This window comes from Macaca mulatta, chromosome 5 (assembly GCF_049350105.2).
Source record: "Macaca mulatta isolate MMU2019108-1 chromosome 5, T2T-MMU8v2.0, whole genome shotgun sequence".
Taxonomy (NCBI): Eukaryota; Metazoa; Chordata; class Mammalia; order Primates; family Cercopithecidae; genus Macaca; species Macaca mulatta.
The window spans coordinates 115629446-115645756 of record NC_133410.1 but is presented as its reverse complement, the minus strand read 5'-3'; the positions used below and the strand labels follow the sequence as shown (position 1 = coordinate 115645756).

The 16311-nt window shown below is 34.6% G+C and overlaps 1 protein-coding gene across 12 annotated transcripts in view; it reads left to right on the top strand.

The window, feature by feature from the left end:
• The window catches only part of TBCK (TBC1 domain containing kinase), a 235999-nt gene that overhangs the window by 44673 nt on the left and 175015 nt on the right, over nucleotides 1–16311 (top strand). For all 12 annotated transcript variants that reach the window (XM_078002052.1, XM_015138914.3, XM_078002045.1 and 9 more), the window contains 2 exons: nucleotides 8551–8665; nucleotides 10228–10301. In XM_078002052.1, the coding sequence (XP_077858178.1) occupies nucleotides 8603–8665; nucleotides 10228–10301 (137 nt within the window). In that variant the 5' untranslated portion in view covers nucleotides 8551–8602. The remainder of the gene's footprint in view (nucleotides 1–8550; nucleotides 8666–10227; nucleotides 10302–16311) is intronic.

Genomic DNA, 16311 nt, shown 5'->3' with positions numbered 1-16311 from the left:
CAGACACTGTAATAAGCAATCCATATTATTCAGGCCCTCTCCCATTCATTATTTGAGATGTGTAGGGTGATAAATTAGTCATCTAAAATATTGGCCCACTTAAAAATGTGAATTGGTCTCAAATCAAAATTCTGAACAGTAATAGAAATTTGCCTCTCCTTTTTTCACATGGCAATATATACATTAATTTTAATTTTAAAAACAACTTTGTAATGATACAGGGTACAGATTTGACCCATTATATGCCATGATAAGTTCTGTCTTAGAGAAAAGTTGCAGTCTTCCAACATCCCCAATGCTACCAGGGTATGGGGAGTTGGATGTATTACCTAGTGTGTTTGCACAGCCAGAATTAGTGACTATGATGACAAAAGAGGTTTTGAAGTTTCTGTGCAAGGATAGGAAAAAAATGCTTGGGAGAAGAAAACATTAATGGGGCAGAAATACGCAGCCAACCTTGAGATCCTCCAGACCTGTATATCAAATGGTGATTTTATTCTCACAGAGCAGTTAGAAAAATGTTCTTCTGATTCAGTTATGTCAGGAGAATAGTTGGAGAGCTCAATTTGCAATTTTTGTTAATTTATAGGATATATATATATGGTGTAACAAAATATATTGTATAGTTTTAGAAAAACCCTGGGATTTTTGAGGAAGACTTGGACTTTTTGTTTATTTTGTTGTGCTTTTAAGATGATGAAGATTCTGTGCAGGGCCGATAGCTCATTGATCTCCATTTAGCTTCTGTTTGGTGTTACATTTTTTACTTTATAAATTTGCAGATGGAAGCAGGGTGAAGTTGGAACACTGTCTAAGCATAACAAATCAGTGACAGAGCCTCCTGGCTTTATGTCTGAACCTCAAACCGCTAGACTATGTTTTCCGTATGTATTTGATCTTACCAAGTTAATTTTCTGCTGAGAAAAAAAGTTATCTAGTATTCAAGTTGGAAAGTTAATATCCCAATTTATTGTATCCTATTGAGAATTAGATACATTCCAGACTTACAGCATTCTATTTTGATTATTTTGGAGTTAAAACTAAATTGTAAAATATGGCTAGTCTCACAACTGAAAGTCAGATGGACTGATTACTTTTTTTAGACTTACTAATCTTTAGGTAGCAGTTTATCAATGCAATTTCCATTTCAAAACATCTGAATCTGAGGCAAATACATTCTTAAATTTAGCATGGATAGGTGTCCTTTCAGGCTAAAACATGGATGCCCAGTACTGAAATGTGTTATTTCCTTTTTTCAATTCCAGAAACTTGTATTTTTCATCCTTTTTGCTCTGTTAAATATTGTGGTATTTTTTATAAAACATCAAAATTTAGTAAGTGATAAGTGTCAAAAGCCTCAAAGACACCAGCTCATCATTGGAAACACCCTCCCCAAATTCTGGAATTATAAACTAGTGAGTCTTTAAAAGTTATATACTAGTTGAGCTCTTTTGTCAAGTTATAAAGAAAAGTTTCTTTGAAGATAACACAGAATTATACACTTGTAATATTATCTGAGCATTAATCATTAGTAAGCATTTTATTTTTCTTCTCCATTTCTTAAATTACACAGTAGCTAACCATTAATATATTTCATCTGTATTTCCTCTCTCTTAACATTTTTACCTCAGGCTGATACCAAGTAAGGAATGTTTTAGACCAAAAGGAAAATTTCTGTGGGAATGATCAGGTTTTATAAGGTGAAAGAACATCTTGAACTCATAGAATGCAGAAATGTGTTTCCTCTCTTGGTTAGCTGACAGTATGGGTGTTTTGGCTTGTGGAGTGGCCCTTAGAAATATCATGGATCATGGATCTGAGGAAATAGCATGTGTGGTTTTAGTTATCACTTATACATGAATGACTTCCAAATCTATCTCAGCAACCTTGACCTCTCATTCTCTTTCCTGGTCTCTATTTCTTGCAGTTCAAGTAACCTCTCTTCTTGGAAATGTTGCAGATACCTAAACGAGCTGATGGATTGAGGCCAGTAGTAATCTCTCTCAACAATTTAGTCTAATTTACAGTTTTAGACAGATATTAACAAGATTATCCTGTTACCCAGTATATCCTAATTTATTCCTGTTTCTTTCAGTAAATAAAAGACTAGGAGAGTTGTATTTTCAGCAAATGAATATTTTTTTGTGGATAGCCATTGGGTGAACTTGAGCAATTTGTGTTTTCTTGACTGACTAAAAGATTTTACATTCTCTCAGGAGATGTGATTCTATTAGTGGTAGAGAATTTAATTATGTTTCCCTGTTGTACCATTGTGTGATATTATTTTATACATGTATTTTAACACCTTTTTTAAATACATACTTATTGAACATGCACATTACAGGCACTGATAGATAGAGGGAATCATAGTTGAATAAGCTAATACATACTCAAGATACAGTGGGAAAGACGAGCCTATATAGAAATAATTACCATAAAATCAAGAAACCCTCCAGCTGTGTACTGTCAGAAATCAAGAAAGGGAGTTCATTTCTACCACAAGGGAGAGCCATTGAATGAGAAGCCATTAAGGATCTTTGCAAAAAATTATTGAAATGACAAACCATATCTGTCTGAATAAAGAAGGATGTCAAAAAGGGGCTGATTGGCTGGGGTAATAGATGAGCCTTAGAAAACAGGGACCCCAAGGTCTTGATGAGCTTAAAGAATGGGTCCTCAGGAATGAGGAACAGAGAAGTATAGGAGATAGTAGTTAAAAATTTGGCTGTTTTAAGTAAATATAGGTTAAGCAGTGTCTCATTGTGACAGACTATCTGTATTTGGGAGTATTGGCTGGGGTTAGATGAAAGCCTGTGGCTGTGAACATATGAAGTCTTCCATTCTGCATAAGAATTAAATCCATGATCTTGGCCTCAGTATGTTTTAACCAACAGCTACAGATTATTTATGGATGATTTAATCATAAACAGTAAATTGCCTTTGAAAGATATCTGGAAAGGGATAAAAAATATACCTGGGATTATACCAACTGATAGATCTGAAGATTTATTAAGCCCTGTTGAAAATCCAAATACAACCAAGTTGACTCAAACCTAGAAACTGTCAGCATCTTTTTTGTTGATGGTGGTGGTGGTGGTGATGATAGTGTTTTTCTCTTCTAGATTTTAAGCTTACTTTCCCAAGATTTATGACTTTTGTAGGTCTCTTTTGGTCTCACCAATGTTGTAAATAAATTTTTATGTTGTGTTTTTCTTTGAAGACAAAGGAAAGAATGAATAATTCTTATCTACTTAGTTAATTGCTTATAATTATCAGTTTGTAAATCTGTCCTTCTAAGTATACTGTAGGCTTGTTGATAGTGCAGATCAGTTCTTCTTGGTAATTGTGGGCCCAGAAATTCAGTAACAAACAAATAGCCAGTCATTGTTATGTTTGAATATAAATGCAAATGTCATCAAATGTCATCTTGCTTTATTGGGAGTTATCAATTATATTATTTTGAAAGCTACCTTTGGTCTTATCTGTATTTATAATCACTAGGGATTCTTAATGTCCAGTTGTTCAGGACAATGATGAGAAAGTAAACGCTAGCCACCCAGGCCCTGAAGTAACAGTAGTTACTGAAAAATGTCAAAAGGAGTAGAATATTTTTTGATTTGAAGTATAATTTTACATTTTCTTGGTTACTGATGGGTTTGTGTATTAAACAAGATTCTCCCTTGGGAATTGTGTAGGATAAAGTCCTGTTGTCCCCTGTCAGTATCTTGTTTATTTAACTGTGTGAATCCAATTCTCTTAATCCTAAATCTTCTTTTAGTGTCCATGTTCAATTAAACTGTAACATGTTAACTACTACTAGACATATGATAGTTTCACTTTGCTGTTGCATTAGCTACTTAAAAAATTTCATGACCCAAGTTATTGGTAGTATTAAAGAATATAACTTAAAAAGCTAGTAAGTACACAAAATTCTGCAAATACTGATTTATTCTTCTCATGATATAAAATAACATTTTTTGTTCTTTATACCTTACATTTTAGAACAAATTAAAAAATTGAATTCTGAGAGTATAAAAGGGCAGAGAAGCAAATCAGATTGTAATTGACATGTACTCTCAAGTAATAGCTACGAAAGGGTATGTCATTTATATGTTTGAATTTTAAAAAATTATTTTGGTATGCATGTTCAGCTCATTTTTAACATGAATGTGCTTTTCGACATGTAAATCTAACGTCTAATATCTCACAATTAACAAAAGCACAGTATAGAGAGTAGAAAATGCAGTCTATGTGTTCAGTAGTTTTAGAACTTGTTCAGTGGGAAAATCACTTTAAAGGTTTGGCTTTAATTTCATGAGAAAGGCATCTATATTGAAGTAGTATGCAGCTGAGGTCCTCTAGTGTCACAGCTGCATATGGCACCAGTTTTTTGTGAATTGTGTGAGAAACAGACAAGAACAAGAGAAGCTACTCTAAAATTGACTTGTAGAGCCAAATGAGTTCATAAAACTAGGTTTACATTTTGCTAATCTCAGGGAATGTTTCTCTGTTTTTAAGGGGGAAGATTTTGTTTTCTTTCATATGCACATATTTATCAATGTAATTGTGCTTTTACAGAAAATCCTTGCCTCTATAACTCTTGATAAGTTACAAATAATTTTTTTTAAGTTTGGGATATTGCCATTTATACAGTTGATTTCTTGAAGATGTTTATGAAAACTCTGTTTATCCTGAATTATGCTTGTTTCACACATTCCCTATTTGTTTAAGACTCAGTGATATGGCACTTTAATATGGGATAAATTATTTGATAAAAAGGAATAGTTTACAGTCAATTTAAATAGCATTCTTTATAAATAGTAACCCAATAACCCTCATTGCTTCTTTTTTACACACATTATGGGTAATATCAGGTTACTCCTTTACTTCAAAATATGACTGACAACCAGGGACTGGATTACCAGGTGTTTGAGGCAAAAAAAAAAAAAAAAAAAAAAAGTTCAAGAAAAACAGAGCCTGGAGATGGAGTGGAGAGGGGGTACTCACCACAGAGGAAATGAAGATAATACTCTTTTTTCCAGAATTAAAAGAGGTCTAATTCTTCTCAGAGAGACTCAAAGGAATGATATATCCATAACCAAAGAACAGTATCTATCGACAAGGAGCAGCTAGGGGACATAATAGAAATCCTGGAAATTAATGGTTTAGATTTCTCTCTCTCTCTCTCTCTGTCTCTCTCTCTCTCTTTGGATCTCTCTCTACTGGAATTAAGTTATATAATAGATAGGACTAAGACTATGCTCTTAAAACAGAAAGTTAATACAACAGGATGACTGTAGTCAATAATAATTGTACATCTTAAAATAACTGAAAGTACAATTGAATTTTTTATAACCCAAAGGATAAATACTTGAGGGGAGGGACACCCCATTTTACATGCTGTGATTATTACTCATTTCATGCCTGTATCCAAACTCATGTACCTCATAAATATACATACTTACTATGTACTCAAAAAATTAAATTAAAAAAAAATAGTTCCAGTTATCATCTGCCTACTAAGAGTTCCAACTTAGAGAAAAAAAAAGTAAATAGTGAAAGATGTAACAAATCGAATTTTCCTTGTTAATGTTTCTGTGTTAATGGAACATGTGAGTCTGTAAATTAAAAGGGCATGCTTAATGCTGACTGGCACAAACATACCCACATTAGACATATTGGGCTGAAATTTTATAACTCTAGGGATAAAGTAAAAATAATCCTCAATACTTCCCAGGAAAGAGTAACAGGATGTCTACAACAAAGTTGGAATCAGACTGATAGTAGCCTTCTCGCCATTAATAAAGAATGCTGTAAGACAATGGAGTAATTCTTTCCAAGTTTAAAGGCAAGAATAAGATATTTTCAGATGCGCTGTGCATGAAAATATCCTACTCATGCTCCCTGTATGAAACAATTTCTCAAGATGTCTTGTAGCTAAACAAAAAAGAAATTTAAAAATAGTATGATATATAAAAATTATACTAGCTGATGATAATGTTCATAAATAGAGTTATAAAATTATGGTATCTATTAAATCTTGATGACTGAGACATTTTCTCTTGACAGCTAGGGTTTAAGTGGCCTAGGTTTGTATTTCCTTCTGTGCTTAGTTCTACAGTAAATATTTATTAATCATTATTATCATGTGGCAATGTGCCAGTCACTTCCCATGTTTCTCAGAGTAAAAGCCCAAAGGTCTTACAGTGGCCTAAAGGGCCTTTCGTCATCTGAGTCATCTGACTCGTAGCTACCTCTCTGAGCTTATCTCCTGTCACTTTATTCTTTGCTCATTCTACTGCATGCACTGAATACACTTTTGTGAGCTGCTGACTTTATACCAGTTCAGGAGTTGCTTGCTGTGACCTCTGCCTGAATCATACATTTTCTAGAGACCTACCTGCCTTTTTCACTTCTTTTAGATTTCTATGTAAGTGTCACCTTCTCAGTGAGGCCTTCCCTGAACACATTATCTGTCTTCCCTACTTTATTTTTTTCTTCATTTAATCACTACACATCACGTTATCTATTTACTTATTTGTTTCACCTTCCAGCAAGGAGTGTAGGTTTCCTTTATCCCACTTATAATTTGATAGTCTAAAAACAATATAACGAATGCAGATAAGGAATTGGGGAAGAAAAATGGAGAAGTTGTGAAATATGTCAACTGTATCCTCTTGCAGAGTGAAGAGTTACTTATATTAAGTAAAAGTCTTACCACCAGAAAAATCGAAAACTAACTGCTGATGATTATTTGATAATGTAAAATAAAATTTGATAATGTAAAACAATGTAACTAATAAAAAGGAGTTGAGGAAGAAAATAGAAAAGTTGTGAAAATACGTCAACTATATCCTCTTGCATAGTGAAGAGTTAGTAAGTAAGTAAAAATCTAATCACCTGAAGGATTGAAAACAAAAACTGCTGATTCCCTCTGGAAAGTCAAACTAGGATCATAGAGGCAAATTTTAGCTTTGGTCTCTGGTTATTTCTTTTGGTTTTAATTTAGGAAAGAGAATCAGGTTGCAACAATTATTTTTGTAAAAATTTTATTAATTTAGTATTTTTTAAAGTCAGGTTTATTAAGGTATAATACCTTAATGTTTACCCTGTTTAGTGTAAACTTTAATGAGTTTGATAAACAAAGTTATGTAACCGTCATCAAAATCAAGGATAGAACAGTTCCCTCATGCCACAAAATTTTCTCATACTCTTTTGTAGTCCACCTGCCCCCCACCCAAGCCCATGGCAATCTGTTAGTCCATTTTTTAACTTTTAACCTATGTCTTTTATTTAGTGTAGGTTTCTCATAGACTGAGTATAGCTGAGTTTAAATTCTTATCAAATCTGACAATCCTTATGACTTAATTGGTGAGTTGAGACCATTTGTACTTAATATAACTATTGCTATATCTGGATTAAAATCTGTTAGTCATTTTCTATTTGTTCTGTTCTTTTTTCCTTTTATTCTGCCTGTTTGTGGATTGAATATTTTTTATGATTCCATTTTAGCTCTACTATTGGTTTTAAAAATTATGTTTAGTGGCTATCTGCAAACACGAATTTAATTTTAGAAAAATTTAAAAAATGGATAGAATGGAAAATCTATACCAAAATGTTAATATTGTAGGTATGAGGAAATTTTCCATATGAACAATTTTTGATTAAAACATTAGAGGATAATTAATAAAGCTAGGTTAATTTCTATGTGAGTATTACATTTGTCATACTCTTCTGAGATTTGAACTTTTCAAAAAGAAAAGAAATGTTGACAGGAAAAAGTTTTAATGCAGACACCAATGTCCGCAAATGAACAATCCATACTTTATAAAGATGTAATGATAAAAATTAAAACGTGTTCCAAATACAACTGCCAAGTAGCAGTATTTAACCAAATACAGTGCCTGTTTCCTGGTAATTTACATGAATAGACTTGCAAATTGGAAAAAACATTAGGGAGATGGATGGTGAGAGAGAGGAGGGAAAAACTGGAGGATGTATGTGTGAAGGATGATCTGTACATAATAGGATAAGAATTAAAGAGAAATGTTTGCTAAATCATAAATGACCAGAGATTGCTTTATAGGTTGAATATGGAGAATAAGCTAGTGTTGTATACCATAAAATATATTGTTACTACTTTTTTTCAGGGGCTTAGGTATTTTGTATTGAGCAAAATAGTTGTTAGTGACTTAGTTCTGCCATATACCTGAAACTTAACCTGGTAATTTGGCAAAGCCAACCTGCTATAGGTTAGTTGCACTCGCCATCAAAATTAAAGCCTTTTCCTGGAAGGACCAAATACTGCTATTACAGTAGCCTTTAGGAAACTGTAGGATCTTTGTCAGATCAATTCTGTTATAATCAGAAAATCTAAAATATGTAGAAGTAGATATTTTAGAAAATATATAGGTTCTATTTTCTCAGAATAAAAGAGGAGCAATAAAAAATAAAACTTTTTGAATATTTTCAGTAGGTCACATTTCACTTGTTAAAACAAGTTATTTATTTGCTTTGTAATTGAACTTTGACTTTTTGTTTTCTTTGTAGCTCTTCAACGGTTTTGTGCATAGCATTTGAGGTTCTTCAGGGCTTGCAGTATATGAACAAACATGATATAGTACACAGGGCATTGTCTCCTCATAATATCCTGTTGGACCGAAAGGTAATTGTTAAATCATGTAATAAATATTTGTATATCGTTTGAAATTGGAAGCAACTGGGATCAGGGCTACTCAATCAGAAGAACAATAGAATCAGAATATGTTTTAAGAATATTCATAATGAAAAGACTATATGAAAGTGATTGTGGTTTTTGAAAAAAGAATCCTTAAATTATTTAATCTGTATATCTTTCACATGGATTATTTTCCCCACAAGACTCATTTTCTAACTTTATGGTTTTTTCATTTTACTCTTATTTCTAAAGCCTTGTGGCTTCCCAGTATACTCCTCCTCTTAATTTATTTTCGTTTTTAAGAAAATGGCTCTTTTTGCTAGAATGTTATTCGTATAAACCAGCTGCACTGTGTTTTCTCTGTTTTTCTTCTGCCTTCTTTCCTCTTCTATTTATCTCCTTATTTACCAGCTGTTCATACCTACCTCCTTTTACTATTGAAGTGCTGTTTCTCTACTGGAAATCTTATGGGGCATTAAGAAGAAGCTTGTAAACTCTTCAGAGAGAATTATGGTATCAAGGTTGTATATTTTCAGGAATAATTGTAATTTTATTCCTTTTCATAAAATATATAAAAACATATTGGAGGAAATTTTTTCATGGACATCATTTACTGTATTAGTAGGATTATCCTTGTTCTCTGGTTCTTTTCCCAAATCAATACTTGGGAGGCTGAGATGAGAACATTGCTTGAGCCCAGGAGTTTGAGGCTGCAGTGAGCTATGATCACACCACTGCACTCCAGCCTGGGTGATAGAGTGAGACCCTGTCTCTAAAAAACAAACACACAAACACAAACACAGAAAAGTGTACTCATTAATTTTAGATTTATGGCAGTAAAGAATCATTGCCATATCAATCTAAGCTGTTTTTAAATATAAATATTTTATAATGCTTGGAAATAATGTTCGTGAGAAGACAAACCAATTTTAAGATCAACTTAATATTTTAAAGCCTTATAGATTAAAAGGGAAAAAAACTTAAAAGATATGAAATTATATTTATCATTTATTAAGAGCCTTATACTTATGATAGTTATTTTTGTTCTCAAACAATATAAAAAATCATTGGAAATCTAGCAGATTCACCAAAATCTTGATGAGTTTTGAACTGATATTTTCAAGTTAAGTTTTCCTATTTCACAGTTAAATTATAAATATAAATGGACTTGCAACTCCATGAAGAAAAATTCGCTCTGTGAAACTTACCATAAACCATTCTAACCAAAGTTTCAAGACAGATGAGAACATTTTTGCCTCTTTGTTTTGCGAAATAACTAGACAATGTAACAGCAAAAATATTAAAGAAACATGTCATTTGTCATTTTGAGATATATATGTGTACATATGCATATATACATATTTAATGAGTCTAAAGCAGACTATTGGCAGATAGTTTTTTATAAAATTGTGTTTTTTTTAAATCTTCTATAGTGGTATTTTGATAAAATATTGTTATATAATGGTTTCTTTAGGTATAAAATGTATAATAATTTTCCTTGCCCATTATAATAAAATATTTGATAGTGTTTTTTCTCTTTACTATTGTAGGGACATATTAAATTGGCTAAATTTGGACTTTATCACATGACAGCTCATGGTGATGATGTTGATTTCCCAATAGGGTAAGGATATGTTTTCCTCTATTTTGAGTTTCTTTTTAAATTTTGTAATCTTTGGTAACTTGTATATTTTGTTAATTATATTTGATATTCCTTTTTGACATGAAAACAGCTTTTTAAAAATTAATGCATCTCAATTTTCCATATACTTTTAAAATGAGTAGACAATGAGTTTTTCCCAGCATCCTATAGATCCTTGATGTTGATCATTCATTGAATTGACAGAGAGGCTAGCAGTATTGACATCCTTTACATTATGATATTTCCTAATTATCTGTATGTCATTCAGAATCAAATCAATTCAAGGCAAGAAGGATGACTAGATTCTCAATTAATGATAATGTGTGTGCATCAAGAGACTGAAAAACATCACTCACATTATTTTCAATTTAATGTTTTATGTTTAATTCCCTTTTCTCTAAGATATAATTATATATTAAGACTCAAGTTGAGTCATTGTGGATATTAGAGGTAGAGATAAATTCCATACCTGAAAGTCTATGTTTAAGTTCAGAAAGGTTTATTTAATCACTTCTGTTATGGAATTGCAGATGTATGTTGCCCTCCACAAAAGAAATGGAAGGTCGTTTCGTGCATATTCAAGTAGATGTTTTTTTTTTTTTCTTTTTGAGACGGAGTCTCACTCTGTCGCCCAGGCCGGAGTGCAGTGGCCAGATCTCAGCTCGCTGCAAGCTCCACCTCCCAGGTTTACGCCATTCTCTTGCCTCAGCCTCCCGAGTAGCTGGGACTACAGGCGCCCGCCACTTCGCCTGGCTAGTTTTTTTGTATTTTTTTAGTAGAGATGGGGTTTCACCGTGTTAGCCAGGATGGTCTCAATCTCCTGACCTGGTGATCTGCCCGTCTCGGCCTCCCAAAGTGCTGGGATTACAGGCTGGAGCCACTGCGCCTGGCCTCAAGTAGATGTTTTTGATACAGATTTTTGTGTTATATTTGTGTGGCTGCTTTTAGACATTTTCAGAATTATTTTCTTTTTTGAAGATTAAGTTGAGATTGTTTTAGATAAAATAGTTACAAAAATAGTATAAAGAATTCCTCTATACGTATCTTCATCAGTTTCTCCAAATGTTAACATTTCAGTACATTTGCTTTTTCTCTGTTTTCTAAGCATATATGTGTGTATGTGTATAATGATTGTTTTTTATAATCACTTAAAAGTAATTAATGTTATGTAATAACACTTTACCTCTAAGTACTTCCATTTGTATTTTCTAAAAGAAGGACTTTGTTTTTCTACATGACCTCAGAACAGTTGTCAAAACAAGGAAACTAAACTTGATGCAGTATTATTATCTAACCTAGAGACCTTAATCATATTTTTTCAATTGTAGTGTGGCTGTTTTTGATAGTATCCATTTGTGTTTTCCTCTTTGGGCTTCCTAAAATAAGTTTTATCACACCGTTACTGAGAATTGTGATATGAAGTCATAGAGTGTGTTTTTCAAACAGAATGTTACTTAAATACTTAATATAATTTTTTTAAAAGCCAGCCTCATATATAACTTGCCCTTTTTTCTTTATAACTCAAATTATAGGTTTCTTAACTAAACTTTTCGTTAAGTTTATGGCTATGTCTTATTATTAAGACATAGATAATAAACTTAAACTTTATTCAGTGAGGAAACATTTATTGAGCAATTTCTCTTCTGCCTGTTTGTTTTACAAAAATAAATAAGATAGTCTTCTCTCCTCAAGAAGCTCATTGTTTAGTGAGAGAATTTTCTGTTCTGATGGGCTACTTATTAAGGTACATAAATTCATAGTCTTACAGTTTTGTGTGTTGAAAACTTATAGGCAAAAACCAATTCTTGTTTCATAAGCATGAAAATGGTATTTTGCAGAGACAGTCTACAATTCCTTATTTGTTCAAAAAAGCCCTTTCGAATATGAAAGGGGTTTTTTTATTCAACTTATATTTGAATGTAAGTTTTTAGTGAGGCTCTAGCTCCTTTGTCATGTATGATAAATGCCTTTCAAGGTGACTTTTAAGTAGCTGTAGTACAAATGATTGCTGCTACTGCTTTTGTCTAAATCAATTTGTGTAAGAAAGAAATCCAAAAACTTAAAAATTACTTTTAAGTTTTTTATTTTTATTTAAAGGTACTTTAGGTTTCAGTGATGAATCGAAGAAAGGAGGTGATTTTTCTTAAAGCATATCAAGTAAGAGCTACACTTGAATTTAAAATGCTTGGATAGAATTGGTCTTGTGTTACCATTTGGTCTGGCTTGCTTTGAAGTCTTAGACCCAAAGAGTCTTACCAGAAAATATCAAAGAGCAAAATGTGAAACATTAGCCAGGAAAAATAAAGTGATCAAACAGCTAAGGCATGAAAGAAAATATTTACACCAGAAGAAGCTTGCAGTTGATTCAAAAGACAAATATTAAGGAACAACAAAGTAAAATGTTACCATCTGTTTCAAAATACTGTAAAGAGTTGGAAATCAGGCATTCATTTCAGTTGGCCAGTAGCTTAATACCTTGTTAAAACATCAAACAGATGATGAAAGCCACTTTATTTACCTCATCAGTCTTACTCACAGCAAAGTTCTGGTAATTGTCTTTGAGTGTTAAAATGCTATGATACGGAAGAGAAGGTTGTTGAAAAAAGATGACCTACATTAAATAATTCTAGGGCTTATTATTTTTTAATAGTTTTCCTATGATTAAAAGGGAAACTAAAATATTTGAAACAAAGTTTATCTCTGTCCTGTCAGAAGTTTTTGATATAACAGTGTACCTATAGTTTTGCTTGATTTTTCATTATTATCATTTTTCAGTTAGATGTGCTGGAAATCAGGAATAAAGATGAACACTGACTTCTGGATATATTGTGGTGATGATAAAAGTACACCATTGCATTTGTATTAAATTTTTCATTCTTATTAAATGTCTTTATAGATTCACTAACATTTATTACAGCTTTATGAGGTAGGCAGTAATATTCCAGTTTTACAGATGAAGAAACCTAAATCACATATAGAATATGTGGTAGAACTGAAATTAGAACACAGGTATTATAACATCTAGTATAGTGCTGCTTCCACTAGACTTCAGCTGTTTCTAGAGGTATCACACATTCATTTAGAAGAGCAATATCATCATCTTAGGGTAAAATAACACAATACGAATTTGTGTATGACAGAAATACACAAGCAAATCATAAGAAGATACTGGTATCACATCATCATTCTATTAAAAAGAAAAAGGAGTTAAAAACCAAATTTACCCATTTGAATTTAAGTCATAATCCCTGACTTAATTGACTTGTATTTTGAAAGTAAATAAGTACTAGCATTGATAGTTTGAGGAGGTTGTAGAAAAGATAGGAAGAAAAACAGAAATAATATTTGAATGTCTACTTAATATACATTACATAGATGAAACATATATTTAAATATATTTTGATTATAATCATCATTGTAAGAGGACATAATTTAATCTAACTGGTTTTAAAATCTAGATTGTGGGTGCTCATGAGTAAATCTGACAATAAATGAAGAAGGGGCATGCACATATGTAATAAGTATGGCAAAATTTCACTCCATCTCTCGTCTAAAACTGTTCTTATTCCTTTTATTTCTAGGAACTGGGATTCAAATTTAGCAATTGCTCCTATGTGTAATTCTTATTTACTACCTGCTTTTTAAATTGTCATTTGTAAGGCCATCCTAGTGGGCATTTTTGATAGGAATTTTTTTTTTTTTAAGCAAAACTATACTGAGTATATCCTCTATTTAAGTCTCATTGGTAGTTGTAGAGGATTTATAAAAAGATACGCAAGTGCCCTCAGGTATATGGTTCTTTGTTTTCTAATTGAGATGGGAGGTTAAATTTTTGTACATGAAATATATAGTGTATAAAACAAACATGTATAGCATCATACCATGTATAGCTTTTATAAGATATAGAACAGGCAAAATGAGTACTTTATAGAATCAAATCAGGTATTGATGGCAGTGGCGGCCTGTGTGGAATGGGCACTACCACGATGCCGGCTGCAGTGGGGGAGGTGTTGCTGGGGCTGTCACTTCACAGAGCCTATAGGGGCCAGGAGCAGACAGGAGCCCCACCTTCCCGGGCACAGCTGCAGCTGCCCAAGTTGGTGCTGCAGACCTGGGCTTCCCAGTGCTCTTGGGGGCTGGAAGCAGACAAGAGCCCTGCTCTCCCAGGTGCAGCTGCAGGCTCAGAAATGTCTATTCCCACTGCCTGACCCCTCCCTCCTCCCTGTACCCACTCTGATCTTGGAGGGAGGTCGGGGCCAAGCCCAGGTGCTGTTGGACCCCGGCTGGGTGTGTGCACACTTGAGGCAGCACTGACACTCCAGCCCCCTGCTGCCTTGACCCCCTGTGGACTTTGGACACCAACAGGCGAGGGAGAGAGTCTGAAGGGGGGCTGAGGGCAGCTCAGCGCTGGCCTGCAGGCGCTTCTTGGCACAAATAGCCTGGGTACCATGAAGAGCGACAGGAGTCAGACAGGTTCCTGGGCAGAAGGGGGCAGGTCCCTGGTGAAGCCCTGCCTTCAAGCCGTTGAGGGACTGAAGCCTGGGAGACGGGCTGCCAGTCCCGTGGACCTGAGTGGGAACTTGTGGTGCTTTTTCTGGGCCCACCCATGGCCGCCCATGGACCAATGGATGTGCACTTCTTCCCTCTGAGGACCATAACAACCCTGGACTCAGCCAGACTTGAGCAGATGATGGATGGCCAGCTGCAGAGAGCAACTACCCACCCCAGGGTCTTCTCTCTGCTGAGGGCTGAACACTCATAGGGACACCCCACCTGAGGGGAGAAGCTATCCACCCTAGGGTCTCCTCTCAGCTGAGTGCTGAACACTCATCGGGACACCCTGCCTGTGGAGAGGAAGTACCCACTGTGGGTCTCCTTAGGTGTTCTATAGCTGGATAAATCTCTTCAGCTTGCTCACCCTCCACTTGTCCGTGTACCTTATTTCTGGATGCAGGACAAGAATTTGGGACCTGCCAAATGGCAGAGCTAAAACAGCTATAACAAACAGGGCTGAAACAACCCCTTGCCTGCCACAATGCGGGTGGCAAGGAAAGAAGACAGAAGGAGAGAGGAGCTGCAGCCCTTTGGGGATCCCAGACCTAGGAACTTTCTGAGCCAGGGCTGTAACACTCTCTTTGGGGCTCTGCAGTTCCTGACATCTCCAAGTTTCCGTGCACAACCATGTTCCCTGGTGCCAGCCATGGAAGCTGCTTGCAACACACGTGGTCCAACCACAGCCTTGCAGGGAGCCAGCGCCGTGTGAGCACCTGGACCTGCCTGCTGTGCCACAGCCAGTATGCCTGGCTGTGCATGGTGACCAGACCCCACACTCACTCATAACCCCTTGCCACTCCATGCCTGGCTCTCCCTTGGCCAGCATGGCATCCAGGCCAGTAGCACAAGCTGAGCACAGCCTGCCAGTCCAAGTGGATGGAACGAGCCCAGTGGGTCCAAGCAAAACTCAGGCAAAGGCACCACTGGCCACAGAAGTTTCCACCTGACAAAGTGACACCACAAAATCCCGTGATAGTATATGTTCCTTTATGGAAAAAATATAAATCTTTTTGAGAGACATTAAAGAAGACATAAATAAATATGGAGATACCATGTTTATAGATTGTTAGGGTCAGTATTGTTAAGATGTTAGTTCTCTACAACCTGTCTTTATATCTTATCTATTTTCAATAAAAATTCAACTGTATGTGAAAGAGAAAATACTTGGCAAGATAGTTTTAAAATGTATATAGAGAAGAACAAACACCCACAAAGAGCCCACATTTTCCCAAAGAGAAGCTAAAAGGTACGTATGTTTTGAGAGGTCTTAACAATTATCAGTAATTGTTTAATAAAATACATTTTATATGAAAATATTTTATTTAAAATAGTGTAATAGTATACTCTTAGGCAAATTGACCAAATGAACAGATGAAGGAGCCAAGAAACAAATCTCTGTACGTGTGGAGATTTGATTTAGTATACAGCTGGCACTGCA